Raw genomic sequence first — 23,839 nt, forward strand, 5'->3', positions numbered from 1 at the left:
GTATACCTTTTATATATACTCCATTATTTTTAAATATACATTTAAAAATTTATGTAAATATACACAAACATTTTCTTTAAAATAAAAATTGATATCATATGCCATACACTTTATTTCGGCTTTCTTTACTGAACAGGAAATGTTGAACATTTTTCTCTTGACTACATTTTGAGACGCCTCATTATTTTTAATGGGTTCAGTATGTGATTTTGTAGAGATACTGTGATTTCTTTAAATTGTAATGAACGTTTATCTTATTTTTGGTTTTATTCTGGTGAGCATTGCTAGGTGAGCATTCTGGTTTGTTTTTTCATTATACTACATTACTACACGTGGAGTGCTGGGTCCAAACATATTCAAATTAAAATTTTAGTCAGTTTTGCTAAATTGCCCTCCAAATAATTTGCATCATATTTTTTCTGCAATAAAAGGGAATGTTGTACCAAAAACAAAACTAAAAACTCCTTTTTATCACACCTTTATTACAGTGGGTATTTCCATGTTGAATAGGATTTTGTCAGGAAGAGGAAAAGGTTTTCAAGTGAATTGGGTGATTAAGATAAATCCAGGTGAAAATGCAGGGCATAAAATTGAAGTTGAGTGAACAAAGGGGTGTGGAAGAGTTGAAGGAGATGAGGCCAGGAAGATAATCTGGATTTGTGGAGGAGGATCTCTTTATAGTTTTTTTTTTTTTTAAACGTTTGGCTAATTTTGAACAGTAGGGAGTAATAAGTTTTTTTACGGCAGGGAATGATATCACGTTTGTTTTGGTTAAATCACTAGCAGCAGTGTTGAGGAACATTACGAAGGAAGAGATTGAAATAGGACTTGCACCTCAATTAGAAGGTCATTGCAATTCTAGGTGCTGTCTTTTGTAAGTGACTCTCTTGTAGTCTTTGGGATTAAGGCAGTCAGTCAGTCAACCTGGACTGAACACATGAAGTCTGGCCAGAGCATTATAGATTCCTTGTTCATCTTCTGAAAACTTGAGGGCCAAACTTATCTAGGAGAAACTGTCAACTCCACTCATGTTGCATTGAGTTGGTGAGAAACTAAGTTGCATGGAAGGGACTGGGAAAAGCCTGCTAGGTTGGATGTCAGGTTTGGGTGCTGGCATGATGATGGCTATTACAGAGAATTTAAAATAGTCAATTCAATTTCAGTACTCTATTTACAATTCTCCTTTCCACCCAGATAGCTGAAATTTTTTAAAGGTCTACAGATTAAAATGAATATGGCAGAACTTCATTTTATTTTGGATCACTATACTTTTATCCACTTGATATCATTGTATATTTTCATTCATTCATTAATAATTACAAGTATATTTTCTAAACTTTGTGTTTGAAGGTAAGCAGCTGCTCCCCTTGTCCAGCAGTGTACATAGCAGTGTGGGACAGGTGACTTGGCAGTCTTCAGGAGAAGCATCAAACCTGGTTCGAATGAGGAACCAGTCCCTTGGACAATCTGCTCCTTCTCTTACTGCTGGCTTGGTAAGTGTTGGTAAAGACTGTCCCTTGCTCTGTGAACAAATTCTTGATTGCCATGGCCACATATATTATTTTTCTTTTTAGGATTTTGATAGTTTAATTTTTCAAAGTAAAGTATAGAAAAAGAATGGATTTAATTGAATATACTCTGATTGCTCTCATGCGGTTACTGTACTGATTAGGTATGGAGAGTCAAGAAAAAGACATAGTATGGTTGATTGAATGAATACATTTTCTGGGAAGGAGCTTTCTTCTTTCTTTTCTTTTTTTTTTTTTTTAAGATTTTATTTATTTATTTGAGAGAGACTGAGATAGTGAGAGAGCACAAGAGGGGAAGGAGAAGAAGAAGTAGGCTCCTTGCACAGTGAGCCTGATGCAGGGCTTGATCCCAGGACCCTGGGATCATGACCTCAGCCGAAGGCAGACACTTAACTGACTGAGCCACCCGGGCACTCTATGGGAAAGAGCTTTGTAGTAGATAGGATTCTTAAGCTTGTGAAGTTATGTTGCTTCTGTGTATAGTTCTGTGATACACATATTTAGTATATGAGGATAGGAGAGTGGGCAAGAATGAGCCTTTTAGGATTTGTATGATAGAATCTAACAAAGATTAAGCTGTGTAGTCTTGGCAGGTTATTTTCTGCCTGTAATTGCATCTTCTACACTTTTATCCTCAGTACCTCTGCCTTTCTATTGAAGGTGCCCTTTGACTTCCTGCTTATCTCACATTCTTCCTAAAGGACAAGGCACATAAGTAATTTTCAGGGTACAGTAACAGAAGCTTGTTCCCATTAAAATATAATCTCATCTGTTCTTTAGGATTATAAATCTTTTGGGTTGGCATGTATAGATTAGAAAGTTTTGTCCATTTGTCCATTCTGGGAAGTGGGGATAGGGAAAAGAGTCTTCTTTATAGCAGGTGGGAAGTTAATTTTTGGGTCAGAAGATTTCCTTATGATCTGAAGTTTGTGACTCTTAGGCCACAGGAAGAATCAAGAATTTTCCCACTCTTTAACCTTTATTTTGAAAATTTCAAATACAATGAATATCCACATAAATTTACTTAAATTGGTCAATTTGGTTGTAACTCACATTTTGCCACATTTGCTTTATCTGTGTGTATATATGTATTTTTTTTTCCTCTGAAACATTTCAAAGCAAGTCACAGACCTTATGATACCTCACCCTTAATTATTTTTTATAAGACCAGGGACAATCTCTTAACTGTAGTATATTATCAGATCCAAGGAATTTAAGATCAATTTAATAATAGTATCTTACTTATTCACTCTAAAGTCTTCTATTTTTATATATATATATATATAGTTTTTAATAAGAAGTTTGTTTTTTTTTAAAGATTTTATTTATTTATTTGACAGTCAGAGAGGCAAGCAGAGAGAGAGGAGGAAGCAGGCTCCCTGCTGAGCAGAGAGCCCAATGCGGGGCTCGAACCCAGGACCCTGGAATCATGACCCGAGCGGAAGGCAGAGGCCTTAACCCAGGCGCCCCTTTTATTTATATTTTTATGGGATTTTTTTATATTCAAATTTCCTTACTTGTTCTCAGCATGTCTATTAAAGCCCCACATCTTCTTCCTCTTAACCTCTGGAATATAAAAAAATATATATAGATCTATGTACCCTATCATAGAGATTGATTAATTTAGATTTTAAAGTAATCTCTTGGGGCTCCTGGGTGACTCAGTCAGTTAAGCATCTGGCTTTGGGTCAGGTCATGATCCCAGAGTTCTGGGGTTGAGTCCCGTGTCGGGGAATCTGCTTCTCCCTCTGCCCCTCCCCCTGTTCGTACTCTCTCTTTCTTTCTCAAATAAATAAAACCTTAAAAAAAAAAGTAATCTCTACACCCGTAGTGGGGCTCAAATTCACAACCCCGAGATCAAGAGTTACATTCTACTAAATGAGCCAGCCTGGCTCCATGCATCATAGAGATTTTGATCCAGTGGGACTGGGGTGGTCCTAGGGATCTGTATTTTCTTTAAAGCATTATAACAAGTTCTAACATGCACCCTTTTGAGAATTAATTGCCACTAAAATAAAGCTGAATGTTTTATTTTAAGGTATTGTTTCAGAGGGAATTCCTGGACTAAGGTTGCTGGAGTCCTAGCATAGGCCAACCGAAGTAGAATATTCTTGAATTCCTTTTTCTTTTTAAAAGTTTATTGAGATATAATTTATGTAAGACACAATTTACCCAGTTACTGTCTTATTAAGTGATATTTAGTATATTCACAGATATATGGAGCTGTCACTATAGTCAATTTTAAAGATTTTGTTTATTTATTTGATAGAGGAAGAAAGATAATGAGAGAGGGAACACAAGCAGGGGGAGTTGGAGGGGGAGAAGCAGGCTTCCCGTGGAGCAAGGAGCCTGATGTTGGACTCGATCCCAGGACTCTGGGATCATGACCTGAGCTGAAGACAGACGTTTAATGACTGAGCCATCTAGGTGCCCCAGTACAGTCAGTTTTAGAACATTTTTATCACTTCAGAAAGGATCCCTTGACAGGATTGCTGTCACTCTTTATCCTCCCATCCCTCCAGCCCTATGTAACCATCAATCTCCTTTCTGCCTCTGTGCATTTGCGTGTTCTGTACATTTCATATAAATTGACTCATAGAATATGTGGCCTTTTGTGACTGGCTTCTTTCAGTTAGCATGATTTTTTTTTTTTTTTTTTTAAATTTTATTTATTTATTTGTCAGAGAGAGAGAGCACAGGCAGAGTGGCAGGCAGAGTCAGAGGGAGAGGCAGGCTCCCTGCGGGGCAAGGAGCCCGATGTGGGACTCGATCCCAGAACGCTGGGATCATGACCTGAGCCGAAGGCAGCTGCTTATCCAACTGAGCCACCCAGGCGCCCCTAGCATGATGTTTTTAAGGTCTGTCTACACTGTAGCATGAAAGTACTTCCTTCCTTTTTATCATTCAATAATATTCCATTGTATGGATATACCACATTTTGTCTATCAGCTGATGGAAATTTGGGTTGTTGCTACCTTTTAACTGTGATGAATAATGCGTCTATGAACATTTATTTAAAGATTCTTGTGTGGACATGATTTCATTTTTCTTGGGTATATACTTAGGAGTAAGATTGTTGGGTCGTATGGTAACTGTGTTTAACATTTTGAGGAGTCACCAGATTGTTTTCCAAAGTGGCTGTGCCATTTTACATTCCTACTAACAATGTCTGAGGTTTTTATTTCTTTACATCCACACTAATATTTACTGTCTTTGATTTTAGCAATCATACTGGGTCTGAAGTGGTTTTGATTCACATTTGCCTAATGACTAATGATACTGAGTATCTTTTAATGCGATTATTGGCTGTTTGCAAACTTTCTTGAAGAAATGTCTTCCTGTTTTTTGCCCATTTAAAAAGTTGACTTATTTATCTATTTATTTATCTATTTTGTATATGGATTTGCAAATTATTTCTTTAGACCTGTATTTAGTTTTCTACTCCCAAGTGTCAGCCTTTTGTTTTCTCCTGTGCCTTTCTTTTCTGAGCTATTCACTTATCTATGGTAATTTTAGGCTAGTTCCTCCCTTTCCATTTCTCCTTTCCAGGGGTTTTTTATGTGGCACTTTTGCTGGTTAGTATTGAATATATTTTCCTGCTTTGAGTTATCCCCACACTGGAATATACCTGGGTGCTCCCATCCCAGCTTCTGGCTGTGACATTCCAGAAGAATCTCTCCTACCATGTATTCTCTCTCTCTTTTTTTTGTGTATCCTCATTCTTAATAGACTTATTGCTATGTAGACCCAGCCTCCAAGGAACTTCTGGGTCAACAGGAGTCATATGTAACAACTAATTTTAACATTTAATGAACTGTCGATTATGACCTAAAACATAACTAAAAGGGGACAAGAATAATTATTCTTAGGTGTAATTATTAGGGAGATAAGATTGCTGGAGGTTAGACTTGACCAGAATCTGGAGAATGGGTAACCAAAAGCTTAATGTAGCAAATATTTTCTTTCTTTCTTCCTTTTTTTTTTTTTAAGATCTTATTTTATTTTATTTATTCATTTGAGAGCCTGTGTGCATGAGGGGTGGGCATGAACAGTGGGGGGGGGGGTGGGAAGCGAAGGGAAAGGGAGAGAGAATCTGAAGTAGACTCCATGCTGAGGTGGAGCCTGACATGGGGCTTCATCTCACTGCTGAGAGATCATCACTTGAGCTGAAAGCAAGAGTCAGTTGCTTAACTGATTGAACCACCCAGGCATCTCTATTTATTTATTTTTTAAAGGGGGGTGCAGAGGGAAAGGGAGAGAGTATCTTAAGAAGCCCCATGGTGCTAAACATGGAGCCCCAAACAGGACTCCATCTAATGACCCTGAGATCAGAACCTGCGTCCAAACCAAGAATCAGCACTTAACCAACTACACTATATAGGCCCCCCTGCAAATATTTTTATTTTGAGGCCATCCAAGTGGTAGGTGTTTATGAAGAGATTTTTAGACTTATCCCTCATTTCCTAATATCTGGTGAGATGATTTCTCTGAAGACCTATTTCCCCCATATATGTAGAAACCATGATTCTAATTAGTGGCTTCCAGTACATGTTCTTATAAAAAGGATTATACAGTCATTATATTGTATGCTCCCAGGTGGGAAAAAACTTAGATGACATCTTGTCCGAGAAAACATTGTCTTTAAAAAAAATTCATATGCAATTCATATACAATTGAAAACCTAGTGTTAAAAGTGGCATGGGAGAAACACCTTTGGATTAGAACTTGGAAGACCAGGATATATCTGATACTTAGCTGTCTAAATTTGAGTAAAGACTAGACTTATTTGAGCCTTTTTTCCACATCTTTGAAATAAACTTAATTTCTGCTTTGCTTTCTCATGAATATGTTAAGTAATATCTAAAACTTTGATCTTTGTCTCTTCTTTCTTTTTTTTTTTTTTGTCTCTTGTTATTTCTGACATGAATCCACTGAACTATATCATCATGTCTAAGACTCCATCTGTTTTAGCTTTTTACACTTGTTAAATTTGTTTTTAAAAAGTCTTTTTTATCTACTTGAGAGAGAGAGTGAGTCAATGCACAAGCAGAGGGAGGGGGAGAGGGAGAGGCAGGTTCCCCACTGAGCAGAGAGCCCGACTTGGGGCTCCATCCCAGGATCCCAGGATCATGACTTGAACCCAAGGCAGACGTTTAACCAACTGAGCTGCCCAGGTGCCCCAAGACTGCATCTGCTTATTCTGCCTTTATGTTCCCCTAAACCAGTTCTTCCTTGGCTCTTCCCTGTTTTGTTAATTAGTGCTGTTATCCACCCAGTAGCTGAAAGCCAGAGACCTGGAACTCTTTTTTTCTTTAAAGATTTTTAAAAATTTATTTGACAGGGATGCCTGGGTGGCTCAGTTGGTTAAGCAGCTGCCTTCGGCTCAGGTCATGATCCCAGCGTCCTGGGATCGAGTCCCACATCGGGCTCCTTGCTCAGCAGGGAGCCTGCTTCTCCCTCTGCCTCTGCCTGCCATTCTGTCTGCCTGTGCTCGCTCTCTCCCCCTCTCTCTCTCTGATAAATAAATAAAATCTTTAAAAAAAATTTTTATTTGACAGACAGAGATCACAAGTAGGCAGAGAGGCGGCAGAGAGGGAGAAAGGAGGAAGCAGGCTCCCTGCCGAGCAGAGAGCCTGATACGGGGCTCCATCCTAGGACCCTGAGATCATGACCCAAGCTGAAGGCAGAGGCTTTAGTCCACTGAGTCACCCAGGTGCCCCGACACCTGGAACTCTTTGACTCCTCCTTTCCCCTTCCTCCCCTCCCCACCCAGTCACCCAGACAGCGTTAATGCGCAACATCTCCAGGTGTCTACATTTTTTTCACCAAAGTTGTAGCCCATTCTAAGCCATAATTACAGTCTTTTTGCTGAGATCATTGTAGTGTCCTTATTATGTGATCGCCGTATTCAGTCTTCCTCCTTTCCAGGCCGCTTTTCACTCTAACGTCTTATTTCAAAGACAAATTGATCATGTCTATTCTTTCTTTAGTTTCTTTTTTTTTTTAATTGAAGTATAGTTGACATACAATGTTATGTTAGTTTCAGGTGTATAACATAGTGATTCCACAAGTCTGTATGTTATGCTGTGTTCACCTTAAGCGCAGCTCCCATCTGTTACCACACAGTGCTACTACAATACCTTTAACTGAGTAACCTTCTTTTAGCTTTGTCCTCCAGTTTTTTCATTTGGCTAATATTTATGCAGCACCAATGTTTAACCTTTCACTTGATTATCTTTCAATAGCTTCCTATAATGGTTATTATAATGTATAATAATTAATAATTATTATTCAGTGGATGAGTTTTCATTGAGATTAACAAATAGGTAATGAGAAACTGGACACAGAGATTGCAGATGGAAGAATTAGACTTGGATGCTTTTTCTTGGAAATCAGAATGTTGGATTCAAGTAATGTATGTCTCAGTATAAAGGGTGACCTAAGCAGTGAACAGTACTGAATATTGGCATTTTAGTAGGAGGATTGTGAATCCCAGGAATCTTTTAACTGGTAGGGTTTGACCGATTCTCTACATATATAGTACTCATACAGTATTTGTCTTTCTCTGATTGATTTATTTTGCTTATTTTTGCTTTTGAGATTCTTTTTTTACTTTGTTGGCAGACATTGCCTTTATAGGAATGATGCCTTTAGAGTGTTAAAAACAAAACAAAAATCAACCCGACTAAATTTGAAGATCTAATTGGCTTTATTAAATGATTTCTGAATCAGACAGCAAGTAGAAGGGAGCTCCAAGGAGTTAAGCAAGAAAAAGGTTTTTAAGGGAAGGAAGAGGGCTTACAAAGAAAAAAGGAAGTACTATTAATATTAGCAAGGAATGCATTATTATTATTTTTAAAAGATTTTATTTATTTATTTGACAGGCAGAGATCTTAAGTAGGCAAACAGGCAGGCAGAGAGAGAAGAAGGGAAGCAGGCTCCCTGCTGAGCAGAGAGCCTGATGTGGGGCTCCATCCCAGGACCCTGAGATCATGACCTGAGCCGAAGGCAGAGGCTTTAACCCACTGAGACACCCAGGCGCCCCTTAATAATAATTTTCATCAACTTCTTTAATTAACACATAGAAGGAATGCTTATCACATATGCTGATGGCACATTTTCCATGTTGAATACGTTCAGTCAGAACCCAAAGCAGAGGCTTTTTTAACCCACTGAGCCACCCAGGCACCCCGGGAATGCATTATTTAGGCAAGTTTGCCCTCTTAAGGGGAGGAGGAGTCTATTAGTAAATTTCCTAGTATTGACTGGGAAAATCCTTTAGATGGGTTAAAGGTTATATTGTTGGGGATTGAAACTACAGTTAGGTTAGGTATTGTCTTTCTGTCTTTAGGCTTAACCTAAGGGATGCCATTTTGAGTCTGTGGTTTTCTTTTTAACAATGGGAATGATCATTTGCAAAGAATGACTTGGTCCATCTGTCTACATGTAGCATTATATGTGGCACATAGTAAGCAATGTATAATTTCTTATTAAATGAGTAAAGAACTTTTTGGAATATCTTTGCTAATATTACAGCTGGTTGGATTAATACTTGTTTGAAGTATAACGTCTGCAAAAGAAGGTTGATTTTTTTTTTTTTAAATGTGTCAGTACCAGCCTGAAATGATGTCACACAGATCTCTGTTCTTGTTCTTACTAATCCTTTTTTAAAAAGATTATTTATTTATTTATTTATTTGACAGACAGAGATCACAAGTAGGTAGAGAGATAGAGAGGAAGGGAACAGGCTATCTGTGGAGCAGAAAGCCCTATGCGGGGCTCGATCCCAGGACACTGGGATCATGACCTGAGCTGAAGGCAGAAGCTTTAATCCACTGAGCCACCCAGGCGCCCCTTAATAATCATTTTCATCAACTTCTTAAATTAACACATAGAAGGAATGCTTATCACATATGCTGATGGCACATTTTCCATGTTGAATACATTCAGTCAGAACCTCAAAAACAGAAATGATGGCTCAAGAAGAACCAGCAAATGAGATTTAACAGAGAAAAAAGTAAGATTTAAAGAACTAGAGCTCAACACCAGATTGAACTTTGGAGTTAAGTTCGAAGACATTATATACCCTGAGAGAAAAACCTCTAATCATTAAGCAGTCACTCTCCATTCCACCTTCATCCCATCCTTGGCATCTACCAATTTGCATTCTATCTCTATGGATTACCTAATCTGGGTAGTTCATATAAAGGGAATCCTGTAATTTGTGATCTGTTTCATTTAGCATAATGTTTTTGAGGTTTATCTACCTTGTAGTTGAGTTCTCAGTTTAAATTCTTTTGGATATATAACTAAGAGTGGAATTGCTGAATCATGGTAATTCTGTGTTTAACTTTTTGAGGCACCACTAACCTGTTTTCCACAATGGCTGCATTGAAAATCATTTTGTATTCCCACCAGCAATGTATGAGAGTTCCCGTTTCTCTACATTTCACTAAAATTTGTTATTTTTTAAAAAATTACAGTCATTCTAGTGGGTGTTTAATGACTTTGATTATTTAAAGTTTTTCATTATTATTATATTTTTAAAAATTATTTTAAGATTTATTTGAGAGAGAGAGAGAGGAGGGGAAGGACAGCAGGAGAGGGAGAGAATCTCAAACAGACTTGGTGCTGAGCGTGGAGCCCAATGCAGATGCTCAGTCATGACTCAAGCTGGAACCAAGAGTCTGATGCCCTTGGTGCACCTGGGTGGTTCAGTTGGTTAGGTGTGTGCCTTTGGATTGGGTCATGATCTCAGGGTTCTGGGATCGAGTCCCACATCAGTGCCCTGCTCAGCTCTCTCTGCTTCTCCTTCTCCCTCTTGCTTTCCCTCTCTCTCAAATAAATAAATAAAATCTTAAAAAAAAGTCAAATGCCCAAATGACTGAACCACCTAGGCACAACTATTATTGTATTTTTAATTTAATAATAGCTCAGGGGCGCCTGGGTGGCTCAGTGGGTTAAGCCTCTGCTTTCAGCTCAGGTCATGATCCCAGGGTCCTGGGATTGAGCCCCACATTGGGCTCTCTGCTCAGTGGGGAACCTGCTTCCTCCTCTCTCTGCCTACTGCTCTGCCTGCTTGTGATTTCTCTATCAAATAAATAAATAAAATCTTAAAAAAAAAGTAATAGCTCAGAACTTTCTTGAGGTGGGCATATATGGGCTACACTTTTAAAGGAATTAAAAATCCATGATACTACTTAGAAACTTCTCATAACATTCTTTTTATCTTAAGCATTTGAAATATGGTTAAGCTTAATTCATTTTTAGATCTTTGTGATTAAAAAAAAATTTTAATGTAAGTTTATTTTAGTTAACATATAGTATAATATTAGTTTCAAGAGTAGAATTTAGTGATTCATCAGTTGCATATAACACCCAGTGCTCATTACATCAAGTGCCCTCCTTAGTGTCCATCCCACTTATACTCCCCCAACCTCCCCTCCAGCATCCCTCAGTTTGTTTCCTGTAGTTAAGAGTCTCTTATGGTTTGTCTCCCTGTCTGTTTTCATCTTATTTTATTTTTCCTTCCCTTCCCCATGCTCATCTGTTTTGTTTCTTAAATTCCACATATGAGTAAAATCATATGGTATTTGTCTTTCTTTGACTTATTTTGCTTAGCATAACACCCTCTAGTTCCATCCACATTGTTGCACACGGCAAGATTTCATTCTTTTTGATGGCTGAGTAATATTCCATTGTATCTATATACTACATCTCTTTTATCCATTCATCTTTTGATGGATATGATTATTCTTTAATTATCATATAATAACTTCAAAAAGCAATACCCACAAATTTTTGTTTTACCCACTTCTATGTGACAGAGAGATTCTAAATTCAGCAACTTCCTCTGTCAGTTATGCCATTCTGTAGCTGTAGCTTTGCATTTTCTGCTGTGAGAGTTGAAGATCTCTGTATCTGTATTGTAATCAGTTTTATTGAGGTATAATTTACCTCAGGGTAAAGTTCACCCATTTTAAGTGTACAATTTGATGAACTTTCCCAGATATATATATATATATATATAGTTGAGTCACTATCACCAAAACATGATATGGTGTAGAAAATCAGGGTATTGAAATATCACCCCAATGTCACCCCAAAATATTCCCTTCTCTTGTTTGCAGTCTGTTCCCTTTCCCAGCCCCAGCCCTTGGCTACCACTGATCTGTTCTCTATCATTGTGATTTTTGCTTTCATTTCTGCCTGATAAATACCTGGAAATGAGATTGCTGGGATATATGGTAAGTGTATGTTAATCTTTATAAGAAACTGCCAAACTGTTTTCTAAAGTTGCATTTTTGCATTTCCACTAACATTTGCTTCACATCATTGTCAGTATTATGTATTATTAATTTAATCGTAGCCTTCCTAATGGGTGTGTAGGGGTATTTAATTGTGATTTTAATTTGCATCTCTGATGGCTATTAAGGTCGAATTATTTGTGTGTGTGTGTTGATTTGCCATTCATATATCTTCTGTGATGAGGTATCTGTTCAAATCTTTTGTCAATTAAAAAATTTTAAGCTGTTTGTCTTAATACTGAGTCTTAAGAGTTGTTTATTCTGATACTAGTTGTGTATCAGATAATATGCTTTTAAATATTTTTTCCCTGTCTGTGGCTCATGTTTTCATTTTCTTATCTGTGTTGTATACAAAAATTTATATATGGAAAAAAGCAAAAGTCCGTTGTATTTCTCCATACCAGCAATGAAAGAAATTGAAATTTTAAAAATCACTACTATTTACAATAGCTTAAAAATATGTAACAAGTAAATATCAACTTAAGAACTCCTTTGTAAGACCAGTACATTTTAACTATAAAACATTACTGAGGGGCGCCTGGGTGGCTCAGTGGGTTAAGCCTCTGCCTTCAGCTCAGGTCATAATCTCAGGGTTTTGGGATTGAGCCCCCCATCAGGCTCTCCACTTGCCCTGCCTGCCTCTCTGCCTACTTGTGATCTCTCTGTCAAATAAATAAATAAAATCTTAAAAAAAACTCCTGAGAAAAATTAAAGAAGCCCTAAATGAATAAAGTGATATAGTATGTTAATGGATTAGAAGACTTGATATCAAGATGTAAATTCTCCCTATTGATTTACAGATTCAGTGCAATCCTATTAAAATAAAAACCCAGTCTTTTTCAGAAAGTGACAAGATGATTTCAAATTTATATTGAAATGCAAAGGGCCTAGAATAACTAAAATATTGAAAAAGAAGACGAGACTTAGAGAAATAACTTCAGGGCACCTTGGTAGCTCAGTTGGTTGGGCGTCTGCCTTTGGCTTGGCGCATGATCTTGGGGTTCTGGGATTGAGCCCCACATCAGGCTCCTGGCTTGGTGGGGATCCTGCTTCTCCCTCTCCCTCTTTTCCCCCTGCTCACGCTCTCTCTCTCTCTCTCTCTCTCTCACCATCTCTCTCAAATAAATCTAAAAAAAAAAAAAGAAAAATTTTTTTTAGAGGAATCACTTCCCCCAATTTTATGACTTTCTATAAAAGTACAGTTAGCCAGACAGTGTGATATCAATATAAGGATAGACATGTAGATTACTGGAACAGAATATAAAATCCAGAAATAGGTAAATGTGCCAAAGTAATTAAGTAGGAAAAATAATAGTCTTTTCAGCAAATGTTGCTGGAGCAGTTTACATGGGGGAAAAAAAAACTTTGACCTTTGCCTCATGTTATATACAAAAATTAACTTGAAATGGATAAGATAATAAAACATGTATAAGAAAACACAAGAGAAAGTCTCTGATTTTGGGTGAGGTAAATATATCTTAGAGTACAAAAGGTAGCACAAGTCATAAGAGGGAAAAAATCTGACTATAAATAATTTTTGCTGTTGAGTATTAATTTTTAATGGGATAGAGACAAAATGAAGTGCATTTACAATAAGGTGAAATGGAGAGTGACATGTAACATTGTTAAGGTGAAATGGAGAGTGACATGTAACATTGTTAAGCCATCAAAGAGATAATTGGTTTTGTTTGAATTTTCAAAAAATATCCCTACCTCCTTTGGAGATACAAATCCAGAAATCATGATAAGTAATACTTGCGAGTAACTCCTATGGGCTTACCCATTAATTCTACTCTTTTTACTCCTACTCAGGAAAATATATTTGAATGAAATGATTGTGAATGCTTTCTACTTTACAAAGGAAGTAAATACTAGCTAAAGCTGTAGGCCTATACTCTATGTTCTTATCCTGCCACTTAGTAATCATATAAACCTAGGGAAGTCACTGAACTTTAATCATCTGTGTTCTCATCTTTAAAATCAAGATAATTATAGGGCTTTCTCATAGAGTTGTTAGGATAAAGTGAGACAATTCATGTAAAATAACATAGTGCCAGATTTGTCATAAGTATGAACTAAATGTTATTCTTTATTTGCATGCCTTTAGGTACCTTAAATAGTAATAGAAGCAGTTATTTATAATACAGGTTATACTCATGGGAAACTGCTGGATTAGATAGAAGAGAATCAAGAAATAAGAATGAATTCATTTATAACTTTGAGGGTTAGATTGTGGTAACTTTAACTGAAATTAGGTATGTAGGAAAAGGAACAAGCTGGGAGAGGAAATTAATGAGTCTGATTCTTAGCATATTGATGATGGGTCATATGGTATAGATACCCATTTATTTATTTTATTTATTTGAAAGATTTTATTAATTCCTTTGAGAGAGAGAGAGATGGAGATAGTGACAGAGATAGCACAGCACAAATGAGGAAGAGAGGGAGAAACTGGCTCCCCACCTAGCAGGGAGCTCGATGGCAGCCAGATCCTAGGACTCTGGGATCAAGACCTGAGCTGAAGGCAGATGCTTAGCCTACCGAGCCATGAGGCACCCCTAGGTATGCTTTTATAAATAATTTATTGAGATGAAATTCACGTAAGTGTAGCCATTTTAAAGTGAACAGTTAGTGAATATTTAGTACATTCACAGTGTTGTGCAACCACCACTTCTGTTCATTTGTAAAACATTTCTGTCACTCCTAAGTAAAACCCCTTATTCGTTAAGCACTTCTCTTTCCCCTTCCACTCCTCTGGCAACCGTCAGTGTGTGCTCTGTCTCTATGGATTTATCTGTTCTGGATATTCCCTATAAATGGAATCCTACCCCATGTAACCCTTGTGTTTGAATTCTTTGGCTTATCATGATGTTTGGATGGTCTGCCTATATTCTAACATATATTAGTACTTCATTTTTTTGGTGACTGAATACTTTCCCATTGTATGTATTTTTTTTTTTTTAAGATTTTATTTATTTATTAGACAGACAGAGATCACAAGTAGTCAGAGAAGCAGGCAGGGAGAGAGGAGGAAGCAGGCTCCCCACTGAGCAGAGAGCCTGATGACGGGCTTGATCCCAGGACCCTGAGACCATGACCTGAGCCGAAGGCAGAGGCTTAACCCACTGAGCCACCCAGGCGCACCCCCCCCCCCCGCCATTGTATGTATTTAACACTGTTTATCCATTCATCTGTTGATGGACATTTGGAATGTTTCTGCCTTTTAGCTGTGGTGAATAATGCTGCTGTGAACATGTATGTATGTATACATGTTTGAGTACCTGTTTTCAATTCTTTGGGGTTTAAATCTAGGGGGTGGAAATTGAGGGGTCGTATGATAATTCTATCTTTAACTTGTTAAGAAATTGGGATACTGTTGCTATACCATTTTATATCATCACCAGCAATGTGCAAGGATTCCAGTTTCTCTACACAGTTGCCAACACTTATTTTCCATTTTAAAAAATCGTTATTTTTTATTATACTATCTTGGTGGATATGAAGTGGTATCTCATTTGATTTGTATTTCCCTGGTGACTAATGATGTTGAGCATCTTTTTTTAATGTGCTTTTAAAATCATTTACATGTATTTTTAGGAGAAATGTCTATTCAAGTACTCTGCCTGTTTAAAAATTTTGTTGTTGAATTTTAAGAGTTCTTTATATATTCTGGATACTAGATCCTTATCAGATGTTGATTTGCAAATATTTCCTCCCATTCTGTATTTTCTTTTCACTTTCTTAATAGTATCTTTTGATGTATAAAATTAAAAAATGTTGGTGAAGTCTAATTTATTTTTTTCTTTTTTTGCTCGTGCTTTTAGTCTCCCATCTTAAGAATACATTGCCAGATCCTGGGTCTTGAAAATAATACTCCTATGCTTTCTCCTAAGAGTTTTATGGTTTTATCTTGATATTTACTTCCATTTTGAGTTAGTTTTTGTATATGGTGTGAAATAGGGGGGTGCAGTTTTATTTTTTTGAATGCGGATATCCACTTGTTAGATAACCTTTTAAGAGTTAGAAATAAACACCTAGAGTAAAGTAGATCAGTTTTAGAGCTATAGATAGGGATTTAGAAGCTGTGGGTTAAATCATGCAAAAGAGTACAGAGAACAAAAAGGAATGTAGGAGAGCACGAAAAATTTATATGTGAAAGGGCAAAATAGTGAAGTATTCAACTTAGTAAGATTTATAGGAGTTTAGATCATTCACTGTCCATTTGAGAATTGCTGTCTTTTGCAGTCTTAGTTTCTTCTTTTTTGTAAGAGGAACATGTTTCTAATGCCACCTAGTGTCTTTTTAAAGTACGAGGGTAATATTTCATAAAAGATTTGATATTAAAAATCGAGAGATTTTCATAAGATTGAATAGGACATTAGCAGCTTGGTTGCTTGTTCTCACGAATATCTTTAAGAAAGAAGCAAAAGAACAGACCAGTTATTTTCCTGAACAAATTCAGAGCTGAATTTTAACTTGGATTTGCTAAACAAATCCAAACTTGGATTTATCATATCTTCTGCAATAATTTGTAAATTATTAGAGAATTTAAGGTATATAACCTTAAAAAATAGTGGGCTTCATATTTTTAAAAGACATTTAAAATTAAAAAAATTTTTTTTTACTTAAACTGGTTGATTAGAATTATTGAAAGACCTCTTGTTGAATTTGTTGAGGTTTAGAATACATGACAGAATGTTTTTACAAGTGTTTCATAAAATATCACATATGTAAAAAAAATGGTATTGTTAAACTACCAGTTAAAAGCTATAGGTTTTGTTCTGTTTTTGTTTTAAATCTTGTACAGAAAGTCTTTTAAATGTATTATTAATGTCATGTACTGCTATCATAGGTGTGTTTAAGAATGCTGAGGAAAGATTGAGAAGATGTTGGATATTGGTACATTATTCTTTCATGTGGATAGGGTAGGATTATTGGAGATATTTGAGTTGGGGTAGAAAAGTAATGATCTTTACTAGACCCTAAACTTTGGTTCCTTTACATATATTATCCTTTATTTTCTCAGGAACATTGTGGGGTAGATATAATCATCTTATTTCATAGGTGAGGAAATTCAGTCTTGGAGAGGTATGTTCATTTGTCCATTTATTCCACAAATATTTATGAAGTACCTGCTATGTATCAACACTATACTAGGTGCCTGGAATAAAACACTGAACAGAACAGTTAAATACTTTGCTGTAGGACATTAAGTGAATGTTAGAGCAGGCATTCAAGACAAGTTCTGACTCTGAAGTCTATTTTAAGACTTGTAAGTAAATGGAGGGGAAAGTCTTTGGCAGGTTGGATTATTTGAATTGCATTCCTCTACCCTGAATTGATTGATTGATTGATTGATTGATGTATTTATTTGACAGAGAGAGAGTGAAAAAGGGAATATAAGCAGGGGGAGTGGGAGAGGGAGAAGCAGACTTCCTGTTGAGCAGGGAGCCGATATGGGGCTAGATCCCAGAACTCTGGGATCATAACCTGAGCCTAAGGCAGATGCTTACCACTGAGCCACCCGGGTGCCCCTCACCTGGATTTACTGATTTTCTGTTTGGATATTGAAGACTTTGATCAGGATTACATATAGGGAGAATTTGGTTTTGATTACGTAATATTTTCTATGAGTAGAAAGGATTTTCTGTTCTTTAGAGTAGGCAAGTAAAGAGAAAAATACATTTAATTATATTCCACATATTAGGGTCCTGGCAGCAAACAGAACAGGCAAATTATGACATTTTAATAAAGGGATATGGATGGGATATACTGAAATGGCAACAAACGTATAGTACCTTCTGCTTAATAGCAAGTCCTGAATCCTGAAAGGGTGAGGGTGAGGGGAGGAACTGATTCTTGGAACTTGGGAGTTAGAGGGCCTATTTATGTAGAAGGTGACCTGATAATTGGCATAACTTGTGGTAGTGGGATGCAGCCAGCCTAACTTGACCCTCTAGGAACCACCTCAGGAAAATAAATTGCCCCCTAATTTCTCTTTTTATCCTCTTTTCTTTCTTTGACCTTTTGTTGGTGCTACCTGTTGGCTGAATCCAACTGGACAGAACAGGGCAAGGGAACCTTCTGATATAGTTCATAATAATCCTACATTTTGGGGTACAGAGGATGGTCTGGAGGGGCAAATGGAGATAACAAGTTTTGAACTTACTCAAGTTGTAATCAAGTACATTGCAAGTTTTGAACATTGACCTTATACATAGTTTTGATTATGAATTACTTTATGTTAAATTATATCACAGATCAGGAAGTTTTCAGCTGTTATTTCGTCAAATACTTTTTTTTTTCCTCCTTCTGTCTTCTTCTGGAATTGCTGTTATGTGAGTTATTGGTGCTTGATGGTGTTGCTGAGTTCCCTTAGTCTGTTGTAATTTTTATTATTCCTTTTTCTCTCATTCAGTTTGATTGCTTTCTATTACTCTGTCCTCCAGGTCACTTGTCCAGTCTTCACTTTTTATAGTCTACTGTTATTCCCTCTAGGGTATTTTTAATATCACTTACGGAGTTCTTCATCTCTAACTGGTTCTTTGTTACGTTTTCTATCTATTTTGGGTCTCACTGAAGTCCTTCACTCTTTTCTCAAATGCAATGAGTATCTTTGTGGCCATTACTTTAAATTTTCTATCAGGCACATTACTTACCTCTGTTTTGCTTAGGTCTCCTGCTGTGATTTTGTCATCTTCTTTGACTTGGGACATGTTCTTCTGTCTCCTCATTTTGTCAGCTACATCTCTTGCTCTTTTATTTTTTTTATTTATTTTTTTTTTTTAAAGATTTTATTTATTTATTTGACAGAGAGAAATCACAAGTAGGCAGAGAGGCAGGAAGGGAAGCAGGCACCCTGCTGAGCAGAGAGCCCGATGTGGGACTCGATCCCAGGACCCTGAGATCATGACCTGAGCCAAAGGCAGCAGCAGCTTAACCCATTGAGCCACCCAGGCGCCCCTCTCTTGCTCTTTTAAGTAGTCATCTGTAAGTAGTCAAGAAGAGGTCCTGTAGTGCCCTGCAGTGCTGTGTCTGTTGTTCACCAGAACCTGGTGCTTCAGGGATGTCTCCTCCTACATGTGATGTGTGCATCTTACTGTTGTGGTTGAGCCACATTTACCTTCAATCTGGTCATCTGTAACGGCTCTCTTTTCCTATCGTGAGCAGGGTTTGGTCCCTTTGTTGTTAGTGGGCCACTCTGGGGCTACCTTGGGCTTGAGTTGATTCAGACCAGACATCCAGTAGCACTGAATTTCAGGGTGGTCTCCCTGTGTTGCCCCCTGAGAAGCTTTTGTTGATAGGTGGGGCCTGCACTCAGACCAGCTGTCTGTGTCTCCTCCCTTTCTACCATCTTCCATGTGGCTCTTCTCTACATTTAGCTGGGGAGAGTCTGTTCTGCCAGGCCTTGGGTCATTTCCTGGACTTTTTACACTGATGTGGATGTTATCCAGGTATATCCATGAGAAGAGGTGAGCCTAAGATCTTCCTGGATCATCTTTCCAAGTTTTGTAGTTTTACATTTAAATCCATGATGGCTTTTGAATTATTTTTCACATATGGTATAGTATAGTTCAAAGTTCGTCTGTTTGTGTCTTGTCTTACCTGTGGATGTTCCCTTACTCCTGTACAGGTAATTGAAAGGTCTGTACTTTCTCCATTGAATTGATTTTACACTTACATGTCAAAAATAAACTGGGCATATTTGTGTGGGTTCTATTGGTCTATGAGACCATCCTTAAATCTTAGCATTGGTTAGAGTGATTCCTTATACTTTCTTCTTCTATTTCAAAATTGTTTTAGCTATCTAATGCTTTTTCATGTAAAATTTAGAATAAAAGTTTGTTTCTACCTATAAGAAGTCTTGCGGGGATTTTGATAGAGGTTTGATTAAACATATTTGCCTTAATATATTAGAATAGCCTTTTCATCAATATATTCAATATCTTAAATATCAAATTTGCATAAAAATCCTCACATTTCTGTCCCCTTACCTTCTTTATTTTCTTTATTGTGTTTATCATGTTCTAACATACTGTATATTTGATATACTCATTGACTTGTTTAATGTCTGCCTATACCCGCTTTAATGTAAGCTCCAAGAAGTCAGAAATTTTAATCTTTTTTTTTTTAAAGAGAGAGAGAATGGGAGCGAGCAAGCAGGGGTGCTGACAGAGGGAGAGAGAGAAAATCCCAAGCAGAATCCATGGCCAGTGTGGAGCCTCACCCGGGGTTTGATCCCATGGCCCCCCGAGATCATGACCTGAGCTGAAATCAAGAATTAGACGCTCAGTTGACTGAGCCACCAAGCACTCTTTATCTTTTTAAATTAACAGTTTTATCTCTACTACCTAGAATAATGCCTGATACATAGAGGATACTTAATTTTTATTCTACAATAAAAATACTTCCCAAAGAAAATGATTTCCTGTGAGGTTTCATGAGGAATCTTAACTGTAAAAATATGTGAATTCTAAAATAGGGGATATCAGATAATCAGTTGTCTTTTTACCCTGGGGAGCATATTTTTCCTCAATAAAAAGCCTACCTATTTTGAAGGAATTTTACTTGACTGACTGAGTTTCCATGTAACCAACAATAAAGAAGACTCTTTTGTTGAACCTGTCATGAACCATAGAAGCTCCAGGTTCTGTGCTTTGTGCTATGTGCAGTGTCACAGGCAGAGGCTGTGGTGGGTCTAGTGAGAAAATCTCTGAGACTGCCTTTAGGGGGCTTAGGTTTAGTAGCAAATTGACTTTTCTCATTGTGCTTACATTGGCATGTTTACCATGTAAAGCTCCTTATAGCTTTCCATATTGAAGTAGTTACAAGATATTCCCTTTCTGATAAAAGAAAGAATGGTAATTTATGTTGAGAACATATGTAGATGCAAAGTAGTCTAAGAATTTATGTATTCAACTTTATTTAGGCAGATACTTAGTTTTAACCTAGTTGTTGCTAAATAGTCTTTCTCTTTTTTAAGAGTTTATTTATTTGACAGACAGAGATCACAAGTAGGCAGAGAGAGTGAGAGGGAAGCAGGCTCCCCGCTGAGAAGAGAGCCTAATGCGGGGCTGCATCCCAGGACCCTGAGATCATGACCTGAGCCAAAGGCAGAGGCTTTAACCCACTGAGCCACCCAGGCGCCCCTTAAGATTTTATTTTTAAGTAAACCCTACACTCAGTGTGCAGTTTGGGGCTCAAACTTCTAATCCTGAGATCAAGGGTCGCATGTTCTACCAGCCACGTATACCCCCAATAGTCCTTTAAAAAAAAAAAAATTATTTATTTGAGAAAGGGAGAGAGTGAGAGAGTGTGCACATTTGAGGGGAGGGGCAGAGGGAGAGAATCTCCAAACTCTACACTGAGACCTCCCAATCCTGAGATCATGACCTGAGTTGAAACCAAGAATTGGTTTCACCAATTCTGAACCACCCAGGCGCCCCTCTGTCTTATTAACACCAAATTAATGTAGAATAATTGATGAAGATGTTCTCATCTTTTCTAGGCTAACCAACCCTCCACCATCTGTTCTATTTAGTTAAATATGCATGTTCTAGCAGAAACACGTTCCTACATATAATTTCTATGCATGTTGCATTCCCTTTGTGGGTCCTAGATTTATTCAATTATGAATTAAAGGGGTTTCAGTTAAATTAATACATTCATTTATAAATCAAATTTATTTGCAGCAGAATTCAATGTGAACTACTAGGGTAATTTTTCTTAGCAGTCCTTAGGTCTATACCCTTCCTTTCCTCAATGCTGTATTTACCAATCTTCTAATTATTTCTCCCTTCATGTTAGATACTGTCATTAGGCATAAAGCTCCCAACTCCTGCTATTATCTTCATTATCTTTATATTCAGCAACCATATGGAATCTATTAATATTCTGCATTATAGTTGCTGGACCTTATCATCATTACTTCTAGTCTACCTGTATACTCTCTTTGGGACTGTAGTTTGTGCATTGTCATACCACTGAAATGTTCGCCTTCTAAAATCATAATGCTGGATAGCCTTCTCACTACAGCCTGGTAGATTTCAGCTTATTCATATGCTTATTATTATTATTTTTTTAAAGATTTATTTATTTATTTATTTGACAGACAGAGAACACAAGTAGGCAGAGAGGCAGAGAGAGAGGGGGAAGCAGGCTCCTTGCTGAGCAGAGAGCCTGACGCGGGGCCGATCCCAGGACCCTGAGATCATGACCTGAGCCGAAGGCAGAGGCTTTAACCCACTGAGCCACCCAGGCACCCCTCATATGCTTATTCTTAAAGCATACCAGTTCTTAGGCTTAGATTCTTCTGATTTCTTCCTGTTCTTTCATCCTTACTTTCCTCCCTTTTTAGCTTTGATTCCATGGTCCATTAACTAACTCTTTAGTCAATGTCATAAAACTTTTGTCCCATTTTTTTGTCTGTCAGTCTGGTAAATCAGTCTGGTAAAACTTTTATCTTTGTGTCACTGTAGTCTACTGAAAAAGGCACATATGGAACGGATTGGTGGCCCTATAAAATTATGATGGGTAATGTCAGTCAGTCCTCAGCATTGCTCACCAGTCCTATCTTTTTATTTAATTAACTCATCATCTTGTTCTCTACATTATCTTCAGATTTCCTGGCTCTTCTCAAATCTCCAACCTCTTTGCTCTCTGCTGATTTCCTTCTTTATTTTGCAGAGAAAATAACTCTAATTTGGAAACTTCTTTAGCTTCTTTACTATTAAGATTACAGATATTTTGTTGTCTGTACCTGCTTTTTATAATGTTAGAGTGGAAGAAGTATTCCTTCTATCTCTGTTTATGCTCTGAAAACCATCCATTCCTCCTCCTCCTCCTTCTTCTTCTTTTTTTTTTTAAGAAAATTGGCTGTCAAAGGATAGAAAAGAATTAAATGGAAGCTGGAAATGCTGTCTAGATTCTGTTTTTATTTCCTCATCTCCTACTTAATCTGTAACCCACTGCAATTGGGCTTCTGCTCCTATTACACATTTACCCCGAAACTGTTTTTACAAAGGGCACCACTGACTTTCATGTCAGTAAATTCAAGGGTGTTCTTTGGCCTTCTGGCAGCATTTGTTATTGTCAGCCTTCCCTGAACAGTCTTTTCTTGGCTTCCTTAATAGCATTTTATTTTCTCTCATTTCTCTGGTTTTTCTTCTGTCTCCTGCAATTTAATCAGTACTTAATCAATATTAATATTAAAAAGTAAGGGTTTCTTAGGTTAGAGAGAAGAATGCAAAATTTGTATGAAAATTCACTTTTTTTTTTTTTTTTAAGTGGGTTATTTTAGAGAGAGAGAGCATGAGCAGGAATGGCAGAGGGAGAAGGAGAGAGAATATCAAGCCGACTCCATGCTGAGTGCAGAGCCCAACTTGGGGCTCTATCTCATGACCCTGAGATTGTTATCTGAGCTGAAACCAAGAGTCAGATGCCTAACTGTGCCACACAGGCACCCTAGAACACGAAACTTTAAAGGAACCAGGTTGTGGAAGGAAATTTGCACAGAGTACACTCACTTTTGTCATTAGATATAGTGAAAAAAGTTAAAGAGTCATTGATATATGTTATTTAAATTATTCTTTCAACAGTCTTATAAGGTAGATGACTGCATTTCTTTGCAACCACAAAGGATGCGAGATGGAGAAGGATGGTTGTGTTCAGGAAACTGTGTGTTTTTCTTTCTTATTGGAAGGCTCAGGTTACAGTAAGGTAGTGGAGATACAATTTATTGTTTCAGTGTTCTGGGGTGCCTTGAATGCCAAGAGGAGTTTTTTTTTACTTAATTTTTTAGATAGTAAGGGCTGGTTGAGGATTTTTAAGCTGTGTACGGGAAAGGGAGACTATCATGGCCAAGGGCTGATAATCTGTAACACTAGTTTCAGTGACCAGATTGATACTTCTACTGGAAGCCTTTTTGGACTTGTCCTGATGTAATGAACTGAGCCCTCAAAGACCTTCCTTTTTTTAGCACTTTGTCTTATCTCTGATAGAATT

The 23,839-nt window shown here is 37.3% G+C and overlaps 1 protein-coding gene across 6 annotated transcripts in view; it reads left to right on the forward strand.

Moving 5' to 3' along the window:
• Positions 1-23,839, forward strand: part of MAST2 (microtubule associated serine/threonine kinase 2) — a 212,254-nt gene that overhangs the window by 31,704 nt on the left and 156,711 nt on the right. For all 6 annotated transcript variants that reach the window (XM_059374594.1, XM_059374601.1, XM_059374596.1 and 3 more), the window contains exon 3: positions 1,351-1,493. In XM_059374594.1, coding sequence (XP_059230577.1) covers positions 1,351-1,493 — 143 coding nt within the window. The remainder of the gene's footprint in view (positions 1-1,350; positions 1,494-23,839) is intronic.

Source organism: Mustela nigripes, chromosome 14 (genome assembly GCF_022355385.1).
Source record: "Mustela nigripes isolate SB6536 chromosome 14, MUSNIG.SB6536, whole genome shotgun sequence".
Taxonomy (NCBI): Eukaryota; Metazoa; Chordata; class Mammalia; order Carnivora; family Mustelidae; genus Mustela; species Mustela nigripes.